Raw genomic sequence first — 23801 nt, 5'->3', positions numbered from 1 at the left:
ACGTTAAACCAGTAAGTATCTCGGGTGGCTTACTGCAGTTCCCGGTCGTGATGTCCCAACCTAATGCGTCTCCGTGTAGGAAGCTGCATCAGGCGGGCATTGCAGTGCATGGCAGGCTGAGGACCCAACTCTCAGCGCACTTTCTCAGCTTTGAAATCGAAGCAGCATTCCATTTTAGCTGATTGCCCTGAACCGGCATTACATGGCACTGTGAAAGTCCAGAACAGCAAACCACTGCTATTTCATCAAATGTATTGCTTCCACAAGGACCTGGTAACTGAGTTAATTTGGGACATTGAAGATGCTGTTTGCACCTTCAACACAATACAGAGGGTGCCAAAAAAATGTATGTGCATTTTAAGAAAGGAAAACTGTATTAAAATTGTAATACTCAATATACACCGATAACAAAAGATGAATACAAGTCACGTTTGACTTCTACAATCACAAGAGGGGCTCAAAGTGGTTCCCATCAGCGTCCAGACACTTCTGATTATGGCGAACTACTGCTTGAGCAACGTTGACCAAAGTGTCCACTTGTGTACATTTGTTTGGCGCCCCCGTATATCATTACTTCAGTTTCTTTCATCTGTGGATTGAAAATCCTTCAGGTATAAAAATAAGCCAGTACATCTAGGGAAGCTTTTAAAAATATTTTTTAAAACATTGTGATGATAACATAAAAGGATTACATGTGTTAGGAGAAAATACGCAGAATGGAAAATAGCAAACATATATTAATTCATCAAATTAAGTTCTTTACTGTGTTTTATATTTAAGAAAAAACCAAATGCCCCCTGTATTTTGTAATTCTTTCTAATACTGGGGAAGAATGGTGACGGAACAAGAGCTGACTACACTTTTATAAAATGTGCATTAAATATCTATATATCTGTATCTACCTCTATTTTTCTATAATGTATTATCTATTAGAGTACTTTGGGATTCTAGTGTTTTCCTAAGATGTCTGCTAATGGCATGGAAATTTAAATAATGCTATCGACAGTTTTGTTTTATATGAAGTATGAATACATTCTCCTGTAAAAATACTTATTACAGAATACTGGATTCCTTGCAATTTACTGCGACTTTTTAGATTCGTGCAGAAGCCCTCACAAGATCAGAAAAGTGCTGGTACAGGGTAGTCATGCGTACATTGTACACATTATTGATTATTTGGTTTGACGAGGTGAGAATAGGCTATGGGTTCATATTTATCTTACTTCAACCTCTGGGAAAAAGAAAAAAGTACTTTCCCAGGTTCTCTTCTGATGTTTGCTTTTAGCCAAATTGTAACTTTGAGGACCACTGGCTGGACTGTCTTGTAGGGCAGACATAATTTTAAATCATCTATTTTATTTATGATGAGGCTTCTCCTTTCAGGTATGGATGATAGAAAAATTTAGAGGGGCACTAGATGTGAGCTTTCCTCTCTAGTTCTTAACTATGTTAGCTTTCTTCTGTCTGTGTTGGGACTAAGTTATCGTCAGTAATATTCATTGATTCACTTGGGAAACTTTGGGGGTGTGGCTAATGAGAAACTGATGGAAAATAAACTTGGGAGAAAACATTAAATCACTCCAATGATTCTTAATCTCAGGATCGCTGAGGGCAAACTTTCAATCTGGTTTTTCTTCTCAAATGTTGCTTGGCTAATACCTTGCATTTATTCAAAGCAGACTGAATATATTTGACTAGTTTTGCTAGATTTATGTCATTTTGGATTATACTATTTGGCTTTTCTCTTTCTGAGAATACAGGGGACATTTTAGTTACACATTTATGTTGTGGCACTTAATAAAAGATTATAGTTAAAATATAACCAAAAAATACATAATGCTTTCATAGTGTATGAAAGCATTTCATTTATAAAGCACTTCATCTAAAATAGACTTTCACATCTATGCATAAGAATATTTCTTTCTTTTACCACCTCCCTACCCCCACACCAGTCAGGCATCTTGTTCTGCTGAACTGTTTTCTTGCTGCTGTTCTTTACTTAAGCAGCTCTGCCTGGCCACATATTTCCTAATTTCTTACTTGGTAAATGGCAGAAGTCCCCCATCTGGTACTTCATTGCCATTTGCTTTATCTTCCGACCGCCCTCCGCCCTACCATGTACTTGTATTTCTCAGCAATTAACTTGAAGCATCAGTTTGAACCTGTTGCAAAACCTTGTACAATTTTCTGGTTCAACAAACACCTGAGGGTCTACCATGAACAAGTACTAGGGGGTGAAATGAAGCTGGTTCTGCCCTCATGTTACTGATAATCAGAGAAGACAGCCACTCCGCAAAGGTTCCCAGGCCCTTTGATGTGCCAGGTGCTGAGCCGGGTGGGCCTGGAACGGGATGGAGGTGAGGTGAGGTGTACTGGCCCTGCCCATACAGAGCTGACCCTGTATTAGGGGAGGGCAAGCCTTCTGCTAATAACTGAACATCCTTATTTTCGGGCCATAATTATTAACTACTGTGAGGGAGCAGTCACATGACAGTGATTAGCAGAGATGTCAGCTGGCCTAAGGAGATCTTAGAAGGCTTCTAAAGAAGTCACATTTAAACTGAGACTTAAAGTAGAAATGTACCAAATGCAGGGGGTGGAGGGGTGGGGCGGGAAGAGGACAGGCGGAGAGCACATGCAAGGAAGGCTTGATTTCTTCCAGGAACTGAGAAAAGACCAGTGGGATCTGACCAGGGATTGGCACACTAGGCCCCGTGGGCCACATCCAGCCTGGTTTGTACAGCCCACGAGCTAAGAATTGTTTATACACTTTTAAATACTTGAAAAGAATATTTCCTGACACACGAACATTGTATGAAATTTAAATTGCAGTGTCCCAAGTTGTATTAGAATGCACTCATTTCTGTGCTGTGATGACTGCTTTTTACTACCTCTGCACATTTGAGCCGCTGTGACAGAGACCACATGGCCCACAAACCCTAAAACATTTGCCGGTGGCACTTACAGAAAAACGTGTGCTGCCCCAGGGTGACCAGGGTGAGCTGGAGCGACTCAGATTCGCCAGGGCATATAGAGTATGTTACATTTTGATCTGTAACTTTAGAATCATGAGAAGCCTCTGGAGGATGTGAAGTGGGGGAGTGACATGGTCAGGCAGGTGTTTTTAAAACTACACCTAGCTGCTGCGAGGCAGACCAGAGGGGCCCAACGTAGATGCAGGAAGATGGATGGATCAAGGAACTGTAGCAGCCTCGGCCTGAAAGGAGGGTGGCAGTGGAGACGGAGGGAACAGAAACAATCAGACATGTATTGAGTATTTGTTAGGTCCTGAATCCTGTGCTAAGTATTTCTTATACTTCTTTGTATTTAAGTTCTCAGAGATGTCCTATAAAGTAGGAATAATTTTATTTACACTCTTGTAAGTGAAGATACTGAGACTTAAAGAGGATAATTTGCTTTCCCCAAATCCATATGGCTAGTAAATGGGAGTTTAAATCCAAGTTTGCTAACTCCAGAACCTAGAATATAAACTTCTCAACTATAACTATGAGAAAAATAGATACCACGGAATTTACAAGACGCTTTGTGTATGATTGGCTATGGAGTGCCCAGGAGAAGACAATATCAAGAAAACTTTTCATATTTCTAGCATGAATAACTGGATTGATGTCTTGCCTACAAAACTCCAACTCCTTCTCATTTCAAATACCAGGTGGTTCATTAAAGTTCTTTAAAGTAGCACTTTGAAAAAAGGAAATTTTAGCTGTCTCGCAAATATGAACATGTGTCCAAGATTTTATTTGACTCATTAATTAATAAGGGAACCAATTAAAATTGGTTCAGATGAGAGTTTGAGGCGCTAAGTATTTATGGGCCACTTAATTAAAGAATATTAGGATTAGCTCATTAGGTTAAACACCAACCTGATGACTGTCCAATGTGGCAATAGACTATAACCTTTGGGATTGTCTTTTTCGCCAGACAGAAATTATTTGCATTATTACCAGACAAAATCTACAAGTTAACCTCTGCCCCTACTGGGTTGTAAAAATAACCCCATCAATAGGCAATCAATCAAAGGTTAATTAAGCTCAGCACTGCACCAAAAGAACACCTAGTAATTCTTTACCTGTGTCAGTTTTCGGTATTTTCTTTTGACAGTTGACTAAGTTTTCTTAGATACTCTGCTCTCCCTTCTGGTAATATTACTCTTTCTTTCATATATTCCTGTAGTTCTTAGAGAATCTCTGTCATGACAACTACCCTACCTTACAGTTCGGTGATAGTAACTATCATTTCTAGAGTGCCTTGACTACGAAGTGCTTTTAACTGTAGGAGAGCAAAAAGTTCTCCTTGATCCACTTAGGGTCCCTGGAAGGGTCTGAAAATTAAACTGACAAAGGGAAAAGCACAAAAATGTATTTAATGTAAGTTTTACATGACACGGGAGCCTTTGTAAGGAAATGAAAATCTTTTTTTATTTATTTAAATTAAAGTTTATTGGGGTGACAATTGTTAGTAAAGTTACATAGATTTCAAGTGTACAATTCTGTAATACATCATCTATAAATCACATTGTGTGTTCACCACCCAGAGTCAGTTCTCCTTCCATCACCATATAATTGATCCCCCTTACCCTCATCTCCCACCCTCCACCCCCCTTACCCTCTGGTAACCACTAAACTATTGTCTGTGTCTATGAGTTTTTGTTTCTCATTTGTTTGTCTTGTTCTTTTGTTGTTTTTGGTTTATATACCACATATCAGTGAAATCATATGGTTCTCTGCTTTTTCTGTCTGACTTATTTCGCTTAGCAAGGAAATGAAAATCTACAGAAACAGAGAGACTTGGATTTTTATGCTAGGTTTGGTAAAACGTGGGCAGTCATGTAGAAATATGACGTGTCCTGTACCCCATCATAACCTACATTTTCTGTTTCAATCACCACAGCAACCCTGAGTATTGTTGTCCCCACTATGACACTTGGGACAGGGTCAGAGAGGTGCCTTCCTGGTTTGAGGTTCATAGTTTGTTAGTGACAAACCAGGACTCATCTAAATCCAGTCTTCTAATTCAATTTTGTTTTTAACAATGTCAGATTGAATGATGTAATTCCTTCTTCCTGGATCTAAAGATTGTAGAATCTAAAGTACTCAGTGGTATTTCTCTCTCTCTCTCTCTCTCTCTCTCTCTCTCTCTCTCTCTCTCTCTCTCTCTCTCTCTCTACCTCTACCTAACGTACTGCCTCTGAATTATTATTTATTGATTTGAACCCTGAATAGAAGATAAGTAAAAAACAGACGCTGAGATATGTATGCTTCATTCTTACTGTCTGGCAAATTTTGCTTTTATTGCTATGTGCTAAAGACATGGCTGTGAAAATAACTTAAAACCGTGAAATCCCAATTCCTCCTTTTTTTTCACATCTAACAGATTTCCAGCACAAAATAACCGTGCAGGCCTCTCCCAACTTGGACAAACGGAGGAGTCTGAACAGCAGCAGTTCCAGCCCACCCAGCAGCCCCACTGTGATCCCTCGGCTGCGAGCCATCCAGCGTAAGCTCTCTCCCAGCTCAGCCTTCTGGGCTGTTTCTGTCATTAATTAACTAGGATTCAACTTAAGCAGACAGGCTTTTGTAGCTGGTTGTAACTAAGCATATGACATTTCTGTAATAGCTGTCACAACTATTTGGAAAACAAAATTTCATCTTACATTCCTTAACCTAATTTTCTTACATTCACAATATTTTTATATTCTATACAATTTGTGATGTGAGCAGGCCACAGAGTAGGAAGGACCATACCTTGAGACAACGGGTTAAACACTTGGATACAAAATTAGCATAACCTAATTCTATCTGTAGCATATTTATGGATATTCTGAAAAATGAAATCAGGAATTCAAGGCGACTTCCATTGCTTTCCTTGTTTTGTAAAGAAAAACGTATTTTGCTTTTTGAGATTTAACTTGAACTTGCTCTCTTAGTGACCAACCTAGTACTTCAAAATACGCTGTAGTATTTTTTTAGAAAGAGCATTCTGCCTTTATGGAAAAAATACGTGAAGTTAATTTTCCTGTCACCTTTGCACTGGGAGAGTTTCAGATAGACCCTGAATCAGAGTTTAGTGGGATGAAATAAAATGAGTGATTATTTTCAGAAGTGAGTTCAAAAACCCTCACAAGTAAAATTATAAAAAAAACAAAAACAAACAAACAAAAAAAACCTCACAAGTAGGCTAAGCAAGAGTGTGTCTAATACGTATGTGACTAATCTGGCATTTAGCCTAAATTCCTGTATCAATTCATTTACATCCTCTCCCTTCTCCACCATATTTAATTCTCCACTGCTTACAATCTTTATTTGGAGAAAAAAAATTCCAAAAGAATATTTTCTCTAATCAGGCCTGCAATCGTGTGTGTGTGTGTGTGTGTGTGTGTGTGTGTGTGTGTGTGTTCCCCCGTTGGGTAATGAAAACCTTGGCACCAGCAGTTTTTTTCTTTTTCTTTTTTTTTTTTTTTTTAAGCTTCAGGACACCAGTCTCTTCACAGTTAAAGGAAAATAATCTAAATAAATGTATAATAATCTAAATACATGCATAATCTTAGAACTTAAAGTACCATCGTTTTGTTATAACTAATTTGTCTTTCTGAGAAAGTGCTTTCCATAGAAGCCATACTTTGCATCTTGCCTTTGCCCAGGTGGACGAAGGGCTTAATTAAATTAGGAACCAGAGGGCATGGGGCTTATCTCTCAGCGCTGGTGAAGGGACAAAGGAGCAAGAAGTCACCACGCCTCTGGTTCTGCCCAGCTGGTTCTCTGCCCTCTTCCCTGTTGTCTGCACATGCTTTTCTTTTCTTTGTACTTTAGGACTTCATTACTTTCTTTGAGCAGTTTTAGGTTCCTAGCAAATTTGAGTAGAAAAGAACAAAGATTTCCCATAACTGCACCCCCATCCGCTCCGCCACTATCAACACCCAGTGACTCGGTGGTAACGTTGGTTACAATCAGTGAACCTTTGTTGACATGCCATTATCACCCGGAGTCCACAGCTTACACCGGGGTTCGCTCTTGGTGCTGTACATTCTGTGGGTTTGGACAAATGTGTAATGACGTGTATCGGACATTATACAGTCATGTGCTGCTTAACCAGGGGCACACGTTTTGAGAAATGCATCTTTAGGCAACTTCATCCTTGTGCGATTACAGAGTGCACGGACACACACCTAGAGGTCCAGCCTCCTACAGTAACTGTACGTGCTGTGCTTTTGTGCGACTGGCAGCACAGTAGGTTTGTTTACACCAGCATCACCACAAACACGTGAGGAATACGTGTGCTGACACATGATGATGGTTACATCACTGGGCAATAGGAAATTTCCGTCTCCATTATAATCTCCAGGACTCTCGTGTTATATGTGGGTCCGTCGTTGACTGAAATGCCATTATGTGGACACGACCGTAATAGCATATGGAGTATTTTCACTGTCCTATCAGCCCCTGTGCTCTACCTGTTCATCCCACCAGCCCAAGCTCCTAGCAACTGCTGATCCTTTTACTGTGTCCACAGTTTTACCTTTTCCAGAATGTCGTATAGTTGGAATCCCACAGTATGTGGCCTTTCCAGATTGGCTGCTTTCACTTAGTAACATGCATTTAAGATTCCTCCCTGTCTTTTCATGGCTTGGTAGCTAATTTCCTTTTAGCACTGAATAATGTTCCGTTGTCTGGATGGACCATAGTTTGTTTATCCGTCACGCAATGAAGGATGTCTTGGTTGCTTCCAAGTTTTAGTTTTGGCAACTGTGAATAAAGCTGCTGTAAACATCCGTGTGCAGATTTTTGTGTGGACATACATTTTCGGTTCCTTTGGATAAATACCAAGGCGGGTGGCTGCTGGATCGTATGGTTAAGAGCGTATTTAGTTTTGTAAAAACCACCACTGTCTTCCATAGTGGCTCTTCCATTTTGCATTCCCACCAACAGTGAAGGAGAGTCCTGTCTTCACAATTCTGTCACTGGAACACTGGTCTCACTCAGATGGGAAACTCACACCAGGACAAGCCTGGCGAGGCCCGTGATTTGTACTGAATTGAATACTTTGGGGATTTCAAATCAATTCTAACATTGTGGGGTTCATCTCAGGGAGCAACCCACTTCTCCCCAAACATCAGGGTCCTCAGCATTCACTCTCTGATGTGACAGGTGGAAACACTGTAATTCAGATATTCCAACAGGACAGCTGTGTGTGTAGGAACTGTCTGTTCACGTTCGTTAGCCTGAGTCTTGGTCCTCTTTCTACCTTGGTCCCCAGGTACTCCCAACAGCTTACTCTCGTCTTCGTGTCTGTGTCACTAGCCTGCGTAGGTGTCCCGTTTTCACAACTCAGTATAGTGTGGCAGCTGAGAGCAGGGTCCCTAGAGCCACACTGCCTGCGCTTCCACCCCACCGCCACTTGCTGTGACTTGGGACAAGCCCCATAACCTCATCACGCCTCAGATTCGATTTCTGCAAACTGGAGATGAGCTCTGCGGGAGCTGTTCTGTATAGGAGCAGAGCAGGGCTGTGAGGACAGGACCCTGTGGACATCACTCATTCACAGGGTCGCTGGGAGTCAGAGCTGGCTCCACAGCACGTAACACACACAAAATGGGCATGATAGCAGGTTACAGGGTCGAGTGGATAAAAACCACTTAGAATGGCACCTGGCATGTGGTCAGAGCTCTGTAAGTGTTGGCAGATGTTATAATCATCATTTTTATTATTATTCTGAAGCTCTTTGTGGACTTATGGCCTCTCACTGTCATCTGCCGTTTGTGGCATTGGCTAGACCCACTGTGCAGATTCTGCCTCTCCCAGGTGGACGAGGGCACACTAACATACACACCTGACTGGGCAAGGGACTTCTTTCACTCTGACCTCTAGCTGTTGTCAGGAACCATTGCCCCTGCACCAAAGTTGGTAAACTTGAGTGAGAAAAACTGATTATGAAGCATTATAAGAAGCAAAATGCAACCTCTGAAACTAAAGGAAAGAGTAATTGTATGTATTGAGAGAGATGGAAATCATGTCCGTGAACTTGAACAGCAAAGAGATTAGCCCAAAGATTGTTTCAAGAATAGGAACATGAAGGGCCTTACAGAGTAAGCTTGACTTTGGATGAAAACATGGATATTTCACCATCATGCAAAGAATCACTGTCTGCTGAAAAGAACAGCTTCTGATATTTGCACAAATTTTTTTCTTACCATTTTTTCTTACTATTACTTCCTGTGGCTTGCTCTAATGATTGGTATTGTTAAGTGATGTCATATTTAGGGCACTCTTCTCTTTGAGAATAAAAAACAGCAGAATTCACTAATCCTCTGGGGATTTCAGGTTTCAGGTACGTCTTATGGTTGATGTCTTAAAACAAGGGGCAAAGCCCACCTCTTCCCTGTTGTCGAATAGAATCAAATGGTGGCAAAGTGAGCCACAGCCTCCTGCTGTGTCAGGAACCTGCTGCCACTGCACCCCCAGGGCCTGTTTCCCAGAGACAGAGTATCATAAGTGATAGTAACCTTGGAGCACTTAGTTTTCCAGAGAGGTCGATACAGGGTGAATGTCAGTAACCCGCCCCCTTTCCAGCCTGTTCTACTCATCAATCTGCGTAACACACAGAAACCTAAAGAGCTCTGCTAACTAAACATGGTGATGAAGAGTAGATGATGGCCTAGGAGAGGTAGACACAGTAAATCATAGGCTCCATAAAGGCAGAGACCTCTGTGACCCAGCCCCTGGCGCGATTACGACCTTTACCATCCACTGAACACTTGCTAAGTGTCGGCACCATTCTAAACTGTTTCCATGTGTGAGTCCATTTAACTCTCAAAACATCTTTATCAAGTAGGTACTATTGTGATTCCCGATGAGGCACAGAGCAGTTAAGAAACTTGACCTAACTCGGCAGCTACAAAGTGAAACTGGATTTGAACAGTCTCCAGAGTGGAGGCTCTTGACCCCTTTCCAGTACAGTAAAAGTTCAATTAACGTTGAAAGCGAAGAGAAAACAGAAGACGAGGAAACAAGCTGAGAGAGTGTTGCTGGCTCTGGGCCAGACGCTGGTACACTATGTAGTTGAGAGAAACCCTCCAACCGAAAGCTTTCCCTGCTCTGCTCTGCAGCTTCCGGGAAACCAAGATGGCTGACCCAGTCCTCTCTAATTCTCCTGTAAGACTCGTAATGAAAGTGCACATATCATTCGAGATTGTCAGACACACACGTGCGCACACATGCATGTACATGCATATAGACCATAAACACGTACATATATACACACATTTTAAAATGTAGAAATCATTGAAATGCAAATCAAATCAAGCATCACTATGCTGCCAGCTTAAAAAATGATATAAAGAAGTTCTATTTCCCTCTTTACATAAGCATTCACCTCCCTTAAAGGTAAACACTGTAATCAAAGTTTGATATCTAGGTTTACTGATTTCTCCTCTGTGTATGTGTGGATATACACATGTATGCATAAACACTTAATTTTCAATGAAAATGGGTTAAATAAAATGTGTATTATACAAACATATTTTTTACATGTACCTCATGTTTTATGGCTGCAGAATGTAGGTATGTCATGATATTTTAATTGTGTTTTTGGAACATCTAATATGTTACAGGATTGTGTTTCTAAGTGTATAGTAATAATAGCAGTTTCATAGTTATTTCCATGTCAGTTGTAAAGCATGTAAAGCTTTCCATGCATGTAAAGCTGGAGGGATAGCATATATGGATCTGCAAGATGTGGACGTGAGACATTAATATAAACCTCCCAGTGAGGTGGGAAAAAGACAAGACATGGGCAAACTGTTAAGTATTTTCAGATTTTCAAGGGTAACTGTAGCCAAAGTGCTGTGATGACTGAGTGAAATTGATTATTAATGAAAAATTGGCTTAAGTTACAATTTTAAAATATACCTTAATATACCTTAGAACTTGAATTTGGTTAAAAAGTTAGGGTACTAAGTTTGTTTTAACTTAAATGTTCAATTTGGCTCTTTTGTTTTCTCCAAATAAAATGAAATCCTAACTGTTGTAAAATGTTAAATAAATAGATAATCAGATCGCTGCAACTAATTTACCTCGAATTTGTGTCTTTTCTTCTAATTTATTCCACTTTTCTTGCTATTTTTATGATTAGAAAAAGAAGTTTGCTATTCGTAGGTGAAAGAAATCATTTCTTCATTGTTTTCTTGTTTTTTCATCATTTACAAGTTTTGAGTAAGATAGTTTCACAACTGATTTGATTGATTTAAGTTTAAATTTTTTTTTCTAGTTAAGTTTCTTGTTGGTGATTTGTCTTCTGTTATTATTTTTTAATTTATTGGGGTGACAATTGTTAGTGAAATTACATAGATTTCAGGTGTACAATTCTGTATCACATCATCTATAAATCCCACTGTGTGCTCACCACCCAGAGTCAGTTCTCCTTCCATCACCATATATTTGATCCCCTTTACCCTCATCTCCCTCCCCCCTTGGTTAATGAGTAATGCTTTCTGTTTAGTGACTTCAGATGAAAGCAATAAAACTTGGGGAAGGAACACGGTCTGTCGCCCAGAAGAATTTGAAGATGTAAAAAGGAATTTCAAGAAAAAGGGTTGTACCTGGGGACCAAATTCAATTCACATGAAGGAAAGAACTGATTGCAAAGAAAGGTACGTGTGTGACATCTGGTGGTTCCACTATGTACTGTGACAAATAGCAGTGCCTTCCAAAATATCACATTGGCCAGATTTAAGTTCTAAAAAGAAATCAGAATACTACAAAGCTACCTGAATATTAATTTAATTTCTAAGATGAGTCTATCATACTAAATCAATTATTATTTAGTTAAGCAACTAAAAAATTCTCTGGTATATTTTGTCTCGTTTTAAGGTTTTATTTGTGCTTTATTAGCTCTTCAAAACCTAATTTGTCACGTGGTTCTACTATATTAAAATAAACATCTTTCTCTTGTAGAATAAGACCCCTCTCAGATGGCAACAGTCCTTGGTCAAGTCTCTTAATAAAAAACCAGAAAACCATGCCGTTGGCATCACTATTTGTGGACCAGCCAGGTATGTGCTTCAGGAAACAGAATCTGTTTGAGTTAGACTTAGCTTCCGAGTGTTCTAGAAGCTTTGCCTCAATAGTCATCCCAGTAGCAGTGTTGTTTATACCTTTACTTCAGTTCAGAGTTAGTTCCTGTCATGTAAGTCTTCATGGCTGACGGTAATTGGGCTCCACGTTGTTTGCTGGGAATTTGTCACTCCTGACCTTTACCAGAAAAATTAGTGTTATAATTAGACAGAGCCAATTTAATTTAGTAAAAGAGACAGTAAATATGAAAATGCAGACACGCTGAAATTCCTCTAGATTAAGCGTGAGGTCTTCTGGCTGTATGGCTACCTCCTGACGTGATGAAATTTTGTCAAGCTGGTTAGTTATGGAAAACTACTGCTTGGAGAGTGTTATTAGGTTGGCGCAAAAGCAATTGCAGTTTTTGCAATTATTTTTAACCTTTTAAACCACAATTACTTTTGCGCCAACCTAATACATTGGAATCGCTATTTAAATGAATCACAATTATTTTCAGTATTCAGCCTTCCTATTCAATATTCACATATTAAAAGGTTGAAGAGGTATGGAAGGTGTTGAAAACCTTCAAGAATTGTTATCACCAAGGAAGAGAAAATCAGTCTATATACTTGACAATCTGAGGCACTTTATCACTCACTACGCACATTCAGTATTTTTCTGTTATTGTCATGAGGACATGTTTTCAGTGTAAATATGCCCTTAACTACATTTAGGAATACACAAGACAGGTACTGTGTCAGAATTCCTGGGTAAATCATCTCTCTTGTCAGATTTATGATTGTACTCTGACTCCTTGTGTAGGCAAGTTTCTACGATTTATTGTCAAACACTTTGAGGACTAATGAAGAACAATTAAAACTAATAAACCTGTTATTTCTATGGTACATATTTCGTTATTTATAACTGTTTGTCCCGATAGAGGGATTAATCAGACAAGTTTTCCTGCTTTCTCTCCTTTAATCCTTTTTAACTTTCTTAGAGTATTTTTATCCTATTAAAAGAACAGGTACAGGAAATAAAAGGATATTATTTCGCTGACTCAGCTCGGTCTCCATCAAGTTCACTCTGCCGTTCATTTGAAGGGTTGATGAGCGAAAGGTTTATACTTGTCTGTCCTGCCTCAAGGCCCCCTCCCCACCTGTCTTCTAAGCATCTGTGTCTCAGCTCGAGCCATTCCTGAAAACCTTGCCTGACGCCTTCCTGAAATAGCCCCATCGCGCTGACTCATTACCCATTTTTATTTATTCATAGCTCTTATCTGAAATTCATTTGTGTCTGCATTGACACCCGTACCTGTACGGTATGTGCTCTCTGTCACCCCCAAACTAGAAAGCCACCTCCATAAAGGCAGGGATTTTATCTGCTGTGCTGGCCACTCTGCTGCCAGTGCCTGGGACACAGCAGCATTCAGAGTTGGCCTAAGTCAGTCCTAAAAGGACTGTCCGACCTTATAGAGACATTGGTTATATTTACCTTGGTTTGGGAGCTGCTAACGCTTGTCCTGGGCCATGAAAAGGGCTGGGAAAGATGCTGATGGATCGGTGTATGTCGTGAGGAGGGAAGTGTATGCTTACTACATGGAAGCACACATTAGGAAACGCTCAATAGGCTCAGAAGTCTGTGGACGTCATCGGGCCATAGCATCTTCCCTCTTCTGTTTGTAAGTGATGGACTGATTATGTGTTAGTTGTTCCATATACTGTGCATCAAATTCACCAAAGTGCATTTTGTGCCTATTTGATGAAGGCACTACTCAGGGAAGAGCCCTCAGCAGATAAAAAGCCAAGCACGTGGTAGTCTGAAAGAGTCTTGTGAGGGCAAAGGGCGCTGGGTGAGCAGTGTTACAGAGTGGAAGGAGGACAGATGAAGAAAGAGTGGGGCAGGCTGAGGAACAGACAGCCATGGGAAGAGCATGTGCTTATGGGGGAAAGCTGGCATCCGGCTTTCTTGATGACAGAGCTTGTTTCAGCCATAGTGGGGGATGTAACAGCAGAAAAATAATTGGAGGCGCTGTTTTGGATTGCTTTGAACACCCAATCAAGGAGTTGGCTGTTCCCGTCACTCACTGCTGGCACCTAACTGATAAGAATTACCGCCTCCTCTTCAGCTAGTAGGATCCGTTACCCTTTGGGACTCGAACCCCTCTGGAGAACCTTCCTCCATTGCAGTGGCTCCCAAACTTCAGCAAAGGCCGTGAAAACACAGATCGCTGGGCTGTAGCCCTAGACTTTGTGACTCCGTATCTGGAGGGGGCTGGGAATTCATGCTTCTAGAAGTTTCCTGGTGATGCCGGTACAGCTGGCTGGGGAACACACTTTGAGAACCACTGATCTGATGCATGATGGTTCTTTCACACACAGGCCAGCTACAGGAAACGGGGCCTGACACGTTTCTTTAGCTGAGGCAAAGGCACATTTTGCCTGATAAACCACAGGGCTTCTGGCTCTGTGTGCGCATTTCTGTATCTTGATGACTTCGTTTCTGCAATCATTTTATTTTCCATGCTTGTGAAGAGCGATTTCCTGAAGGACCGAAAACAGCAGGTGGTCTGCTTGCCGGCTCCTCTGCAGGGACCTTGAATACCTGTCCCTTCCTTAGGATCCGCCTGGACCAACTGTTAGAATATTTATTTGTTAGATTCTAGCTTTATTTTCCAGTACAGTTTAAATGATTTTTACTGTGAAATGCTACTACCATGTGTCTATTTTTACCTTTATTTAGATACTTGTGAAGAAACAAAGCTCTGCACTGACGGAGTAGAACACAGAAAACCAAAGCAAATGAAATTGCCCAGTCCAGCCTACGTGGACCTACCTCTGTGGAAAGATGGCCAGAGGGAGAACCCAGTGGACAGCGAGAGCTGGGAGGAGGGAGCCTCTGGGAGCCCGGCCGCTGGCACGCCTCAGGTGACCCCTACGAATACTCTGAGCAGGTCACCCCCCAAAAAGAGGACGGAGTCTGCTTTGTATGGCTGCACCGTGCTGCTGGCGTCGGTGGCTCTGGGGCTGGACATCAGAGAGCTTCACAGGCCACAGGCTGCTGAAGAGCCATTGCCCAAGGAAGAAAGGAAGAGACGCGAGAGAATCTTCCAGCGGGCTCCGAGGTCCCGCGGTGGTGCCAGTGTCTCCAGTAGGCCGCCATCCACGGGCGAGGGGGCCGGCAGCCCAGCCTCACTACCCCCACCCAGCACCCTGAGCCTTCTGTCTGTGCCTTCTCTCTCCACAAAGTGCCTGCTGCAGACCGACGGTGAAGATTCGTTCGAGGGCAGCACACACATTCCTCCAGAGTTTCGCCCTGCCGTGGGAGGAAGCAGTCGTGAGCCAAGCTCCACGCCAAGACGTGAGGCCGAGGGTGGAGTGTGGAGACACCTGTGTCCGCCCTCCGTAGAGCAGCCCCGTGGGAACATGCCTCCTGGTGCTCCATCAAAGGAAGGAGCAGCACGCCACAGACGGACCATGTCAGACGGGAGTGCTTCTCAGGCTCCACGTAGGTAGTGATCCAGGTAACGGGTCATGGTACAGACACCAGTGCAGACATAAGAATGGAGCCTCCCAGTCTGGATGCCGCACAACTGATGACACTTACACGTTTGTTTTCACTGTTCACATACGTCTTCGAATTTTACCCTGCTCTTTCATTTGGCTTGAGTTTAACTATCATTTGGATTCTGAGAAAAGTATAATTCCATTGCAGTAACTTCAATATGTAACAGCATATTAAAACAGAAAGAGCATGTGGAGAGTAACTGAACTGCCCTACGTCCCGTCCCTCATGGTAGAAAAGATAGGTCGTTTGTCCAAATCAGTCATGAGTGGGAGAGCCAGAACTAACACTGGCCACCTCACCTCCCCCGTCACACCTGACTTCTGTGTCACCCAGCTTTGCGGCTCAGTTTGTGTGCAGATGGATTTTAGCAGGTGTAAGAGTCAAATGGCACACTTGGTGCCCTGGGGGTCAGCTGTTATTTCTTCTGTATGTGAAGATAATTACAACTACTTCATAGATCTGTTGTGAGTATGAAGTGAGATCATGTGTGCAAAAATTTTACATTTTAGATTGTAACATGTTCCACTAGGGTTGTTTATAAAGTATCTAAAAACCAAAACTGGTATCATTCTCTTTATCTTTTCCTCTCCCTCCTTTCTTTAAGTACTATATCTAGGCATGATTTTTTTTCCAGATTGTTCATTGCCTTTAGATAAATTGGTTTATTGCCCTTTTGTAATACAGTGAAGTATTTGTGATTTATAATTGCACAAGGAGAAATCCTACCACAATAACCCCATAAGAAACCTTTTTTTCCCTCCTAATTATAAGCCAATAATTATTTGCTAGAGTTGTAATAAGTCAGTTGGAAAAGAGAAAGTGTAACATGTAAACACCTGACCGCTCTCCATTTTCATTAGTTTTTTGAAATATAATCTGAGAGTGAAGTTTAACCATATTAACCATCATTTTTAAAAGTCCAAACTTCACTCTTATCTAATCCATTTTGAAATCTACCCTGTTCATAAAACAATTCTAATGATCACCGACTAGTCCAAGCGCTTGGTTGGAGACTTAGTCCATTTCCAGACACAGTTTCCATAGTTCAAAGCATTTTTTTCCAGCCTTGCAGGACTTTTTCATAAGAAATCAAGCAAGCATTATGTCCAAACAGTTTTAAAATGTTTGTGTTCAAGGCTATTTTTTTCTTACCCACTTGAATCGCCATTGCACTTATTTTCCCCGACACGCCTTGTTTTAGAAGTCAGGGTCGTGTAATCACACACTGTTTTTGCTCTCTCACAGCTGCTGCGACTCTCATCTCAGATGCAGGCGTCCCCACACTGCCACCTGAGTGGGTTTTGGGGACGCCCCCCTCCTCATCCGGCCCTCACAGTAACCTGCCACGAGAGACCCTGCCTGGAAAACAAAGAGCAATCACTACTGTGCCACTGCCTCACCCTCCGTCCCTGAGACACCCCGCGGATGCCCTGCCAGTCTCCCAGGGAGCGGAACCTCAGCCCGCACAGGCCAACCCCGTGGGGGCTGGTCCCGGCCCAAGCCCCAACCGCTGCCAGGGGGCCAGGGGCAGAACTGCCTCGCACGTGCCTTCCTTACTGGACGCTGACGTGGAGGGTCAGAGTCGGGACTGCACGCTGCCTCTGTGCAGGATAAAGAGCAGAAGCGGCCGGCCGTCCATATACGAACTGGAGAAGGAGTTTCTGTCTTAAGTGCCTTATGCTGTCCCAGCATTTCTTTTAAGGTGAACAAATTAAAACAATGTGTCTACCTTTGAACTGCTTCATGCTGCTGTGTTTTCAAAGCGGTGGCCATGTTCCTAACATGGTAATGGGTGTGTAACTTCCCCCAACATGGATGGGGTCACTGTAAACTGTCTGCATGTACTTTTTCCACTGGATTCCTACCTAGTAACTTGCAATACACACAGGTGTAAAACCAGAAATGTGCAGCCACGTAAAACTATGCTGGTAGGATTACCTTAAGCACAGTTTTCATGCTCTGCTCTCACTTAGATCCTGGTCTGCCAGTACACAGAAATGCAGTGAAGTACACTGTTTTGTTTCCTTCCTTCTTTCGTTTTCTTTCCCTTTTCCTTTCCTCTCATCTCTCTTTTCTTCTTCCTTTCTCTCTCTCTCTTTCTCTCTCCCCCTTCTTCCCTCCCTCCGTCCCTCCCACCTTTTGTGCAACAAAAAGTCAAAAATAATGTGATATTAGTAAAGGTATCTATTTTTTTTAATTGAGGTCTAAAATAGATGCCAAGACCTATTTCAACTACCTAAACTCAGTACCAGGTTTAAAATATATAAATAGGCCCAATTCTCACCTAAATTATGCACTATTTCTCTCTTTGAGCAATTCTACTGAATGTAACTTGTAAAAGTTTTACTGAATGTAACTTTAAAAATGTTACCATTAGAAGACCAAAATAGATTTTTTTAAAGATCCGCACGGATCATGTATACCTGAGAGTCTCATGCATAGGCTCTTCCTACTGTAAAAGGTTCTTCCTTCTTCAGGAGCCATTTATTTGGTCTCCAGAGCATAGGCTCTTCCTACTGTAAAAGGTTCTTCCTTCTTCAGGAGCCATTTATTTGGTCTCCAGAAGGGTAAAGTGTTTTCATTTTGTAGTAGAATTTTAAAAATTTTTAAATGACACAGATATTATGTATTATAAACACATCATTTAAGTTTGATATTCTCTATTTAAATGCATAATTAATAATCCCAAATACAATTGGAGAGAAACACTGCCAAGTCAAGAAATAGCAATGCTGTTAGAATTTAAGTATTTTGTAGTTATTTCACATTTCATTTAATTGTGAACAAATGTTAGACATTTGTTGAGATAAGCTGATATGGTGGAAAGGACAAATATATTACAGATTATTTTCACATATGGGTTTATAACATGGACCTTTGGATGAGGATTTTAAATGATTTAAAATTATAAAGGAATGACTTATGAATCATACGTAGATGATACGAAGAGACTACTGAGTTATGAAACAGAAGTGGTTATCCAGGAGCTTGGTAAATTTGCCTGGGTTTCTTTTGCTAAATCTATTTTGCTCCCCTGCTGTAACTAGAATATGGTTATTCATATGACAGACAATAAATGTCTAAATTTTTCCATATAGTGAAAAAGTAAATCACAAACTTTACTTGATATTTTATTTAAAAATTTACCTTGGTTAAGGTTTACTAACTGAAATGTCAGAAATTTAAATTAAATCAATTACAATAAAATACCTATAGAGAGAAAAAGGGAAGTTTTATTTGGCCATTTTGGAACATCTCAATGACGTAGCAGGTGTGGCCCAGCAGATGACGAGCAGGGCATAAAAGGATTATAGTAACATAAGCACATTTTGCCCTAAAGAAAACAGTCTTGTGTTTAAGATTGCAGCAAAATCTCAGGTACTTATTGCATTTTGTTTTATTATTGTCCATTCTATGATTTGGGTTTATTTTGGGGTGGCTGTTGAATTAGACCATCGTGATCTGGTTTCCTCTAAATTTTACCTCATTTGAAACTATGTTTGGCTGCTTTGTACTGAGTCATTTCCGGGCATGTAAGCTCCAGCCAAAAATAAAGGGAGGGGGTGCCTACAATATACATGAAAGAAGAGGTACGGAAACTGGGTTCTCAGTTTTGCTTCTACCAAACATTGTGTGGGGTGGGGGGCGTGCAGCGTGTCATCTGTCTTGTCCCTCTACTCTACTCCTGCTCCCGTTGAGCTTTATTTTAGTCATTTCTACATTGTAATTAATTTAGAAATGAAGCTATTTAAAAAGATAATTGCAATTTAAGGACTTGCTCTCACATGTTACTGCAGATAGCTATTTTGGGGCGAGATCTATTGTACATGTGCGATTTTCTCTGTGTATACTTAGCAGAATCTGGTTATTTATTTTCGTATAGACTTAATAGCTCACTGAAAGATAAATTAAGCTGATTTCTATTAGTCAACAATTAAGGTGCTCCCACTGCAGAGGTGAGGCTTGGGCCTAATATGCTGTATTATGAAGCCTTGTGAGTGAAAAAGATGTTTACATATTGTCTATTTTTTTAATAAACTTTTTGTTTTATAGCTAGCCCATTTGCCCCGTGGCTTTGATCTACTGATGATTGTGACGACAGTTTGTAATAGTTTATTTTGTATTCAGTTTGTAATGATTTATTTTGTATTCGATTAGGAACAGTATGTTAATAAAGATTACTAATGCTTAATAAGCCAGGTGTTAACTGAAGGCGATTAAACTGAAGACCACTAAATGAGTTATGGAATTAAATATTAGGTTGGTGCAAAAGTAATTGTGGTTTAACAGGTTAAAAATAATTGAAACAACCACAGTTACTTCTGTACAAACCTAATACCTTTTTTAAAGGGATAGTGAAATATGTTATTCAAAGGTTTACGTATGCATTGAGAAGTTGCATTTCCTGGTGAGAATCTGCAAGTCCAGCTTCTCAGAAAGCACGCTTTTGCAGCAAGGGGTTCGTATGAGAACTAACTGTCCGTTGAAGCTACAGGAATGTGACTAATGAGCCACGTTAACTGTTCACATGTGTAAGTCAGAAACCACCAAACAGCTGGTCATTCTTACTAAGCGATAAAAGCCTGGGTGACAAAGCAGATCTTAGCATTTCATGCAGATTCAAGCATCCCCTACCGTGAGAGAGGGAGGGAGATTCAGCCTCTGTTGAGCAGCTCCTAGGTTCCTCTGTAAGAGAACCTCCTGTTCTCTGTAATAACATTTGTGAGGTGAGTAGTACTGTCTGTATTTCATTAGACAGTAAATCAACACTGAGAACTTTGGTAAATTTCCAAAGACCTACCTGTACCTGGTCACTAACATCCTACCTGTTCACCCTTGTAACTATGCACATAGCACAGGAGACGAAGACATCTGAAATCGGAGCTTTGTAAATGAAATGCAAAGAGTTTTTCATTCACCAAAAAGAAGAGATTTTCTTTTAAAGTTAGAATTCTACAAATGTATGAGCACTTACTTAAAAGCAGTGCTAACCATGGTTAATACAGTGGGTTAATATAGTGGTTAATACGTGTAAGGTGAAATAGGAAGTATTAAAACATCTCTAACAGATCAATTCAGAAAAAGGATGGGTTTACAAGCGGTGAAATTAAGTACTGCAGCATAAATGGAAAATAATTGGGTTTAAGCTCTCTATACGCTTTGAAAAGGCCAACGTGCTCAAACACAGTGAAAGATGAAGCCTTAATTAATGGACCGTACAGTGGACTCCAAATTCGCTATTTTTCAGCCCCGCTGAGCCTGGTGGGGGTGGAGGAGGGAGCAGGCTGTAGGGCTCATGCCACAGACTCACTGCTCTTACCAAGACTGAGTATTTTTTGGAATAAATATGTATTTGCTGGGTGCACTCAAGACAATTCCTAGAGGCTTTAAATCTTTTAAGAAGCTAATTTTCATCAGTTGTGCTTATTTCCCTGGGCAGTGGGTCCTTGGACCTCCTCATGCAGCCATCCCATACATGGAACCTTTATTTCACAGAGCCTATTACCAACTCCTTCTGAAGCATTTTCTCCTTTTGGCTCAAGGACCATCACACATCTAAATTCATGGTGTTAACCCCATGGCTTTACATAAATGCATTTTAAGGCAAATCACTCAGTTTTCTATCTCCAGCCCCATCCTAACCTTAGAGCTCCATTGGAACATATTCTGCTTTCTTGTCATCTCACCTCAGATGTCTGAGGCATTTCAAGCCAGACATGACCCAAATAATACAATTCTGGAGTCCCTGCCTTCCCTCAATTTGCTCCTCCCTTAACCTTCCTCCTGTAAACAGCACCAGCCGTGGGGAGTTACAGCGCCACTCCCCACCCCCACCCTCACCAGGGCACCTGCTAGACTTGAGTCCAGTCTGAATCTAGTTGATGCTTTTAAAGCACAGGAAGAAGTTTGTGAAGAGTTAAACATTTGGTCGTCAATAAACACTCAGCATGTTGATCAACGGGTAGTTGAAAGAAAGAAATTAGTTGGACTGGGACTTAGGGGCGTTGCTATGGAGGATTCTGAATACTAGTGGAAAGCTTTGGCACTGCATTGTGCATTAAAAAGGAACAATTACAGGTTTTAACTTGGAGTGTACATTAGAGAGAAAGGTAGAGAGAGAGAGATTTACTTTAAGGAATTGTCTCGCAAATGCAGGGACTGGCAAGTTCAAATTCTGCAGGAGAGGCTGACAGGTAGGAGACCCAGGGAAGCGATGACGTAGTGTGAGTCGGAAGGCCAGTGGAGGCAGAACTCTGAGAGGAAAGTGGGCAGGCGGCTCCTCCAGAGGCCCCTCTCCTTGGCCTGAGGGTGTGCTCCCTGTGTCTTCACATGATCTTGCCTCTGCATCTGTGCTTCCCCAGTTTCCTCTTCTAATAAGAAGACGCTCTCTCATGACTCATTTCCCTCCTAACTACTTCTGCAAAGACCCTCAAATACAGTCACATTCTGAGATACTGGGGTTAGGGCGTCAACAGATGAATGGGCAGGGGCAATTCATTCCATAACAGACTGGAACAGCTTCCAAATACTGAATATGAAGTAGTCATAAATGGGACCGTGTAAAACAGAGAGGGAACGTCTGGAGTCACAGGAGAAGATTTTACCCGGTCCCATAGCAAGAATAAAGAGGAAAGGGAGCATATGAGGTGAAGTTTCCAATCTCTACACCAGGGAGGACTGGCTGTGGGAGGCAGAGAAGAGTAAGTGGTCAGTCAAGAGGGAGGCTGTGGGCATCGACAGGACATGAAACACACCGAGGAGGATTGGCGCATGGATTAAATGGGGATCATTCTGGGGAGAGGCAAAGTCTGCCATTCTGAATGACAAAAACTATAGAGACTTCCACTTGTCGGGTGGAGCTGGAATTTGAGACAGAGGTTGCAGTTGGAGAGAGATTCTGGATTCATCGAATTTTGGTGATAGGTCAAGATGCTGAATGACTCAGATGAGGAATGTAGAGAAGAAACCTCTCTGGAAAAGAGTGATGAGAGCCAGGACGGGATACAAAGAAGAAGGACAATTCACGTGGGTAAATGTGACCCAGAGAGTAGAAAGCATCACAACTTCTCACATGCGTAACAAAACTTTGAAGGCTAATATTATCTGAGAATTACCCCCATTTTCTGGAGCTAGCAACACTCATTGCCCTCCTAACTGGAAATGGACGCTCACCAGTTTTATTAAAGGAAGCAGTCCTACTGAGTTCTGCCTCCCTACAAAATCCCGGGGGCTATGATGTCAAAGGAAGAGGCTTCCAGGACCACCAAGGGTCCTGGCAAGGACCCGGGGGGAACGTTTTCCTCAATCTGGATGTCAAAAATCAGAACACATTCTAATGGAGTCTCTCCAAAAAGTTTTAACTTAGTCCATTTAAGTCTATTTAAGTAACATTTTCCACAGGAAATAAATATCTACTTGTATCATACATCTGTGAGAAAATATATTATCTGAAAAAAAAAGATTCTGCTAAAGAATGAAAATTTGTTTGTTTTGTTTTGTTTTAACTTAAGATTTGACCATATAAGAAGCAGTGGCCCATGACTGTTCCAAAGTTCTAATTAAAAACTAGAAAAAATCTCTATGTTTAACCATAAAGGCTTAATAAGCATTGAATTTTTTAATAAGCCAAGTCTTTTCCTCTGGAACAAGTAGTTATTCATAGAGGTGCAAACATGATTCGAATCAACGAATTTGGTAATAGTTGTTCCTTATATCTCTTCATTTCCCAAACTCAACATATGTTTTACCAATTGAAGAATCTTGCTTGCATTGAATTTTCTGCTTTCTGCACACTAGATGGCACTATATACATATTATTTCACAGACAAGGAAACAACATAGCTGGATTATCTGAAGAATTGCCACCAAATTTATACCCTTAGAAGAAAAAGGGAAAATAATGGATGTGATTTGGGAAGTTATTGAAAAGATGAAGGAGCAATTACACAGGGATGTAATTGAAGGGATGAAGGGATGGTTACACAGGAACGAGACGGTGATCTTTATAAAGTGATCTTTTTTATATACCTACTCCAAATAGGCAGATAAGGAAGGAGTTTTATAGCTGCTTGTTAGGTCCAATCCCCAAATGTCTACATCAACCCAGGAAGAATTGAACCAGTGTCTCAAGCAGTAGGTGTCCCACCATTAAGCGTCACTGGCTGG

At 41.1% G+C, this 23801-nt stretch overlaps 1 protein-coding gene across 2 annotated transcripts in view; it reads left to right on the top strand.

The window, feature by feature from the left end:
- The window catches only part of MAP3K21 (mitogen-activated protein kinase kinase kinase 21), a 56442-nt gene extending 36751 nt beyond the window's left edge, over positions 1 to 19691 (top strand). Inside the window, exons 6-10 of one of the 2 annotated variants that reach the window (XM_081039162.1) lie at positions 5395 to 5517; positions 11515 to 11665; positions 11970 to 12067; positions 14811 to 15575; positions 16881 to 19691. In XM_081039162.1, coding sequence (XP_080895288.1) covers positions 5395 to 5517; positions 11515 to 11665; positions 11970 to 12067; positions 14811 to 15575; positions 16881 to 17305 — 1562 coding nt within the window. In that variant the 3' untranslated portion in view covers positions 17306 to 19691. Of the gene's footprint in view, positions 1 to 5394; positions 5518 to 11514; positions 11666 to 11969; positions 12068 to 14810; positions 15592 to 16880 lie in introns of both variants that reach the window. The other variant, XM_081039163.1, reaches the window with a different exon arrangement.
- The last annotated feature ends 4110 nt before the right edge of the window (positions 19692 to 23801 follow it).

Source organism: Rhinolophus hipposideros, assembly GCF_964194185.1.
Source record: "Rhinolophus hipposideros genome assembly, chromosome: 26".
Lineage (NCBI taxonomy): Eukaryota > Metazoa > Chordata > Mammalia > Chiroptera > Rhinolophidae > Rhinolophus > Rhinolophus hipposideros.
This window is presented reverse-complemented; position numbering and strand designations above follow the sequence as displayed.